Below are 8,140 nucleotides of genomic sequence, written 5' to 3'. Positions count from 1 at the left end.
TTAGAGGAGAAGTGATATTTAAGGAGTAAGATGTAACTCAGGGGTAAAACGGTAATTTGACCTAACTAGAGTTACGAGTACTCGCGAAAAATTGACTTGTCATTAATGGTCGTATATCCATGGACACGAAAATATTCTGCAATGAGAAAAGTGCAGCTGCGGGTCTTTAGTGGAGTGACCCATAGTCAACGAATGTTGATTAACTCGGTTAATGAGTTTGATTGATTAATCTCGTATCATTAGAGCTTCTGATCTATAGGTTCTATAGGTTCATTAGGTTCCCTTGCTAGCTCACAACGGGTAAAACAAAGATCAATATTTTGAGAAAATTTGAAATGTTTAAATTATATATCAAGGAATGTATGTAATGTATATTATGATGTATTATAGTTTATTTAAAAAAAAAGTTTCGAGAGAAATATTTGAATAGGATTCCAATAATTAATATGAATTGAATTCATATTAAAACTCTAAGTTATACAAATGATTTGAATATGAATCAAATATATAGTTTTAATTAAATATGTGATATTTAATTAAAAGTTTAATAATTAATTGTTGATTATTTATTTATTTAATATTTAGATTTAAATTAATAATTATTAATTAGATTAATAATTAATAATTGTTAATTGATTTAATTATTTGTTTATAATTAATTAAATAAAAAGAAGAAGATATCTTAATAGTCTTGGGATTTCTCCTAAATTCAAAAGAAAATATCTTATATCCAAAAGAATAAGATATTCTAATGGTCGTAGGATTTTCCCTGAGTATAAATGTAACAATCCTTAAGAGGGAAAAATGCTAAAAAAATCTCTCTAACTCTCTTATTCTCTCAATCCCTTGCAATTGAATCCCACAATCCAGATTTTCGATCGAGAGACATAACGAGAAATATCAAATGGTGTTGTCTCATTGGAATTATTCGAAGAAGAGTCTTCAAAGGTAAAATCCAACATTCTTCCTTGTTTTATATCTTTATGTGTTTTAAATTTCAAATGAAATTCAAGAACGTGTTCTACTGCTTCCACTCCGGAGCTCACATCCTCTTTACTTGTATGTTCATAATCATCAAAGTAGAATTTCTAGTTGAAAGTTAGAATTTCTAGTTGAAAGTTTAAACTGTTGAGCCAGGGGACTTTACTAATTTTGATTTATTCATTTTGAATTTGGAGATTATCCTTTTGTTGTATGAGGCTTGACCGATATGAAGATTTTCTCAATTTCTAGAGATATATCCATACCTAATATTCTTCTAGCTAGGCTTTCCCATGTTTTTCATATCAACTTCTACTTTTAGGTTTTGTTTTACTCGATTTATCTTTTCCCTTTTATTTCCAACCAATAACATATCATCAACTTACTTATACAAGAAGGTAAATACTTACAAAATCTTTTGTTGCTAAGCAAGTATCAAATGAGCTTTAAAAACCAACGAAAAATTCATCAAATCTGTTATACCAACACTCGGGGGACTGCTTGAAACCATAAAGGGATCTATTTAACAAACATACCAACACTTCTTTCCCTTTTACTTATATCCTTCGAGTTGTTCTATGAAAAATGTTTCCTCAAGAGGTCTAAAAGAAATGTGGTCTTGACATCCAGCTGATCCAATTCTAAGTTTCTCTAAGCTACTAAAGCCAACAAGACCCTTGTACAAGTATGTTTAATAACTGGAGAAAAAACTTATGAGTAATCAATTCCTTCTCCATGTGTAAATCCTTTGGCAACCAACCTTAACTTAAATCTTGGTTTCTAGACAACAAAACTCCCTCTTTAAATTTGTATATCAATTATTGAAAATATTACCTTTTGAACTTTTGGTAAGGGTACCAAGTTCCAGGTCTTATTTGTCCCAAGTGAAACAATTTCTTCTGTTTGGGGGTAACCATACCCAGGACACATGGAGGACCCTCATTGGTATTTGAAGAAACTGGATAAGAGGGATTGCCCAGGTCCACCTCGGCCCTGCCGAGGAGACCGGGTTCGCCCGATATAAAAAGGCTAAGTATAGGCGTCAAGGTTCGACCTGGCTTGGGTCCGACCTGCTTGGAACCCAACAGGTTCGACATGAGAAAAGACATATAACCGCCGGTCGTGTGTACTGTCGGATCCATCACCTATAAATAGAGGGCTTCATTTCACGCTCAGGTATCGAATCTCACCTCGAACTAAATACAGAATCCGATCTATACTGACTTGAGCGTCGAAGTGTTTACCCTCTTGTGCAGGTCCACTCTAGTGTTCAGGTCGGAACCGGAGACCGGGTTCGAGCTCGATTCGTGAAGAACCGTTGTGCAAACTCTTGCATAAACATCTTCATTCATTGCAATTTACTCATTGTTCAACATTTGGACCGCCGATAGCTTCTTGAAAGTTCATAGGCTCCATGTCATTAAGTGAATGACCTGCACTTAAAGCAACTGCAACTATATTTGTTTCAATATAATTTGTCTCATTTGCCTATTTTGAGCAAGATAGTAACTTGTTAAATCAGGTTGTGATTCAGATATTTCTTCAATTTCCTCAATTTCGACTTCTCTGATAACTTGAGTTGAGCTCTCAAGGACATCAATTTCAACAGCAGAAGGTAGCTCCACCTCGATTATTGAGTTTTCTTTCGCACTGAAAGTCTTTAGTAGCTGCTGATACATGAACATTACCCCTTCACGAAATATATATCTCTACTATTTATATATCTCTTATCTGTGGAATGTCATAATTTTAACCTTTTTACTATAGAAAACCTGACAAACATACACCTTATTGCGAAGGCTTTAATCTCCCCTGATTTGAATGAACATAAAAAACACAAAAAAAACGTTAAGATTATCAAGTTTTGGAGGGTGTTGTGTCCATTTTTCTTCAGGAGTAATGAAGTTATTTGCTATGTGTGGACACCTATTAATTGTATATACGGCATAGGAAGCTACCTCAACCCATAGTTTTTCTGGTAAACTTGCATGTGTCAGAAGATATCTCACTCATTTCATTAGTATGCAATTCAACCTTCCTGCCACTCCATTTTGCTATGAATGAATTAAATCTTGAAAAATTAAATCATTTATAGTAACAAAAATATAATAATATCTTAATTAATTTAATTATATGCTAAAAAAAATTTTTAAGTAACATGTGGAAGTGGAAATTCAAATTCACGACCTTATGATCGAAACTAGGAGTCTTAACCAGTTGAAGCATTGGTTCAAGTTGACGAATTATATTCAACTTGACACGGTATGAAACTAGTGGAAAAAATATATATTTTTTAATAATTGCATATGTGAGCCTTCTATTTGAATTCTAACAAGAAGTTCCAAAGTCAAAACTTGGAACTCCCATATTTGTCATGGTCGGTAATAGATTAATGTCAGAAACGAAAAATTAAAATTGAAAAAAAGAGAGAGAGAGAGAGAGAGAGAGGGAAGTTGATATTTCATTAATAATATCTAATTAATTAGTAAAATACACATTGATTGATATGGTTAATAAACTGAGATCCTATCAAAACATGCCACCTGGCTAATATTTTCAAATTTTTAATTTTCATCCCTTAACATTTTTAATAATATCATCATTATTAATATTAATTAATTTTGTGGTGGATGTTAATTCACCCCCTCTCTCTCATGGGAACATCCCCAAGAGCTTATTGCTCAGCATTTCAGGCTCCATTCTGCAGCTGCTTTCCATCTAATTAAAAAAATAATAACATAAGTTTTATAATTAAATAAATTATAATCCTAACTTTAAAATACAACAGGTTGTTTTAAAAAAAAATTATTATATATATATATTTTTTAGAACAACTTCCTTATGAAGTGGTTTACGAAAGTAAAGATTATCCTATGTTTCATGATTTTAGAAAAATAAATAAATTTTGGTACTGTTTAAAAAGGGAGGCGTTTGTGAAAATAAACTAGGAAGAAATATACAAAAATTAAAATTTAAAAAATAGTTATCCATATATTTTTTCACTAAAATTTGTTCTCAAATGTATTCTTTTGAGTATGAGTTTATAGGATTAATAATGTGTTTTCAAAAGATAAATAAATAAATAATTAATGTGTTTGGAATGACTTTTAGAAAGTAATTTTAAATTTTTTTTATTTACAAACATCATTGAAAAAAAGTACTAATTTAGAGTGTGTTAGTTTTTTAGGTAACTTTAATTAACTAAAAATGTTTTTAAAAAATTAACGAGGTATAGTAACAAATGAAAAATATTTTTAAAAAATACGGTTGGTGTAAAATCTTTTTTTTTAGAAAGTGTAAAATCTATTTTTAAAAACACTTGATAGATAATTATCTAAAAAATTTTAGTTTAAGAATTTGAGATATTGATTACTACACAAAAAAAAAGTGTAAAATAAATGCTTAAATTAAAAAAATATATATCAAACTAAATGAGTTTGAGACAATTTTTTTTTCCCTTTTGAGTTCATATTTAGGTAAAGAATCAAACTCGCAATCTCTTAGTCACCGGTGAAACTACAGTAGCCACAGATACGATTCTCAATCAACAAGGGGAAAATGTAATATGTGTTTATGTAGTTATTGGTCAAAAAACATCTTCTGTGGTTCAAGTAGTGACTACTTTACAGGAAAGGAGGCAATGGAATACACTATTATAGTAGCTGAAACGGCGGATTCTCTGGCTACAGTACAATACCTTACTCCTTATATAAGGTGGATATCTTAATACGTTGAGCTATTTTTTTAAAATTTTTTTTTAAAGAACATTGAATTATGTTTTGGTTGGCAGTTTAAAACGACTTTAATAATGTTGTTATGTAAAACAGTATGTGTTTAGAAATAAGAACTTAATAACACTTTAATATATCTTTTAATATTTAAAAAAAAATTAAATATTTTTTACCATTTATTTAAATACCATAAATTTTTTTTTAAAAGCAATGTTTTTTATTATTCTGTAAGTGTTACCAAATTAACTCTAAAATTTCTAATAGGTAAAAAGGAAAAAAGAATAAGAAAATATATTATTGATGATCTTTGGGCTTGAGAGAGGTTAGAACTTTAGATATTTTATTTAATTCTTTTAGATAAGAAAAATGACTCAAATCGATCTACAAAATTACTGTTTTGAGTAGTACATAATGAACAAAATTTTTTTCAAATAAAGTTCTAATAAACAATTGATTAGGTAGATCGTATGTCTTTATTCATGACACGAATATTAATTTTATATTATCTTTTTTTATTCGATATCTTTTTGCATAAAAAATAATACCAATAATATAATAAAACTTATTGTATCATATAAAATATGCTACCCAAATAAAACTACAACATCACTCTAACTTTGTTGGATCCAATTTAGAGTTTTTTAAAAGATTCAACTTGAAAGAATAATGTAATAATAATTTTAAGGTTCTTCAAATCTACACAAAAGAAAATGTATTTTTCAAAAACAAATTGAAACTAGATAAACTCAAAATCGATAAATAGAGAAAAAAATTTAATTATGAAAATTCCAATTTGAAAAAAAAAAAAACAGTAAAACAGTAAAACTTTCAATGTGTAAAAAAGGTAAGAAAACAATATTACCTGAACATGCAAATTATGGAAAACCTTCCCATCAAAAGTCTCAAAAGAAGAAGCATTCAACAAAGAAAGACCTTCTTCCTCCAACCAAACCAAGATCTCCGACAAGGAATTCCGGTGACCGTCGTTAATATCGGTCGATATTTGAACCGCCATTTCCTGTTGACTGACCCGACTTGCCGAAATGACCGATGAGGAGCTCGAAGCTGCGCATTTCTTTGCTTTCCTCTCTTCACCACCCTCAACTTCCTGTCCAGTCATGGCTCCCATAAGCTCTTCTTTCTTCCTCATCAGCCCCTCGACTTGCTGTTGTAGCTCCGGTATGTAGCTCAATATCCTCGAAATTGTCGCCGGGTTACTCAGCTTCTTCTGGGAGAAAAAACAACACCATTGTTAACTAAAAAACCATCATCGGTTGGAGCTTCTAACTATGGTGGCGGGAAGAACCTCTAAAGAGAGATGGTAGGTAACCATTCATTAGGGTAGGACATTTTAGTAACTTCACAATGAGAGTTATTTAAAAGTTTTTGACAAGTTACCCTCAAAAGACATTTTTTTCTCTCTCTTTCTCGAAACAAAAGTTGTCATCGTAGATATATAGAGATTTAGTGAGTTTAAATCATATATTATAGGTAAAACTGAGGTGTCAATTACGGTTGAGTTAAATTCAGGTTGGGTAAAAATCAATGCATCAATGAAAGTATCTGCTTACTGAAAAGCACTTGAGTTTTATCCTATATTATATTGAATAATATTTAAGTTGCTTACTGGTTAGCACTGTTAAGGAATAGATAAAGGAAATATATAATTTCTTCTTATTTTTTTTAACTTTTTTAGAAAATAAATAACTGACAATTTTAGTGATAGGTCAACAGGGAGACGAGTACTAACCGGTCAGCTCCGGAATTTTGTTCTATTATATTACTTGGAAATAAGTATGTCTTTGATTCTTTACTTCGAGATAATGGAATCATGAGAACACAAGTTAAACGGTTACCATTTGATCAGCGGAGGGAAGGAGGGCGCGCAAAGAGGAGTAGAGAGAGTTGATCTTCTTTCGACGATCCCGCTCGCTTGCATTATGGCTAAGCTTCTTAGCCATCTTCGAGACCGTGGCGCTGCCTCCTGGCGACGGAGTAGTGGAAGAGGGATAGTGGTCGAGCTCGAAGGGCGGTGGTTGCAACGGCGGTGGCGGAGCGAATTGATGAAGGTGAAAGGAATCAGAAGCTTCAATGGGAGGGAAGAGAGAGTTGTGATGGTGATTGAGAGAGATGGGATCTTCCAAAGGCCATTGATGAGGAGAAAACAAAGGAGAGGAAACAGCCAACATGATGGAAATAGAAATATTGTAGATGTGAAGAAAAGGGATTTCAAATGGTTGCCAACAAACTGTTGAATGTTGATGATGCCCAAGTCTTTTATACAAAAATTCTCTGTCATTATTAAATGACAAAATTCTTAATTTATTTCACAACTTGGAGTCTCTTTTTACATTGGATTCATGTACAACAAACATATGTAAAATATTTTTAATTTTACACCTACTCCAAAGTATAATTGCGTATTGATTAATAGTATAATGTCGTATACTTTAAACCAATGATCTCAACCTTGAGAATCGGGTGGTTCGATCGAATTGTTGGAGGCTACTCAGCTAGTCAATAGGGAGGTGATGTCTTGAAAGAAGGAAATATATTTTGAAGCTAAGTAAGAGCTTCAGTTTCTTCATATTAGTCGCAATCAGAAGCTTTTGACCCAACAGACTTCTCGTTTTAACCTTTCTATCCTTTGGAATAGGCGTTTTCTCACTTGACTTTTACATCCGGTCAGTGGAGGTGTTAATTCAAATGTAACTCATTGTGGTGTTGCTTTTTGTTAATAGATTTTTCTTTTTGCTAAAAAAGAAAAAGAAAAAACTAATAATCCAAACAATTTTAAAATTATATTAGTCTTTGCTATTAATATAAATAGGAATACATCTTAAAATGTGATGTGTCCTTCAAAAACTTCCTATACTTCTCAGGTAAATGGATAAAATTATATAATTAATTTACACAAGTTAATGACAAAGGCTAGGTATTTTTTTTGTTATGTCAAGTTTAATTAGAGATTAAATAAAATATTTTAAGTAAGATGACATCATCACCAATTATTTTCAAAATGATTTAATATTTATAAAGTTACATTAATATTTTATTTATTAATTGTGTCCAGAATTAAACTTGAGAATAGAAGCCAAATGCTATAAGATGTCTAGTTTTAGTGTATAAAAAAGAATTTTAACTATATGAAATCAAAGAATAATGTATTTGGTAAGTTGGAATTTATCTATCCTTTTACATCCTTTTTGGAGTCGGTTCAGAGTTATGTTTTGGCATGTACTTCTTTACGGTCAGATACGTTGATGGAGCCTAAATGAGAATATTGTTTTATATTTTTTTTTTTTGACGCTGATGTACCCATACATATATATACACATATATATATATACATATGCATGTATATATATGTATCTGTATATGTATATATGTGTATATGTATATGTACGTATGTATATATATGTATAAAT

The 8,140-nt window shown here is 31.0% G+C and overlaps 1 protein-coding gene across 1 annotated transcript; it reads right to left on the bottom strand.

Moving 5' to 3' along the window:
- Positions 1-3,454: 3,454 nt before the first annotated feature.
- LOC111021327 (transcription factor bHLH101-like) lies at positions 3,455-6,955 on the bottom strand. Its single transcript, XM_022298234.2, has 3 exons — positions 6,569-6,955; positions 5,575-5,940; positions 3,455-3,699 (listed from the first exon to the last, which is right to left on the bottom strand). The coding sequence occupies exons 1-3, from the start codon at positions 6,899-6,901 to the stop codon at positions 3,634-3,636; spliced, it is 765 nt and encodes a 254-aa protein (XP_022153926.1). The 5' UTR covers positions 6,902-6,955; the 3' UTR covers positions 3,455-3,633.
- Between the last annotated feature and the right edge of the window lie 1,185 nt (positions 6,956-8,140).

The sequence above is a fragment of the Momordica charantia genome (genome assembly GCF_013281855.1).
Source record: "Momordica charantia cultivar OHB3-1 chromosome 1 unlocalized genomic scaffold, Mcharantia_2.0 BLBB01000001.1, whole genome shotgun sequence".
Lineage (NCBI taxonomy): Eukaryota > Viridiplantae > Streptophyta > Magnoliopsida > Cucurbitales > Cucurbitaceae > Momordica > Momordica charantia.
Note: the sequence above shows the minus strand (reverse complement) of the source record. Positions and strands in the feature narration are given on the sequence as shown.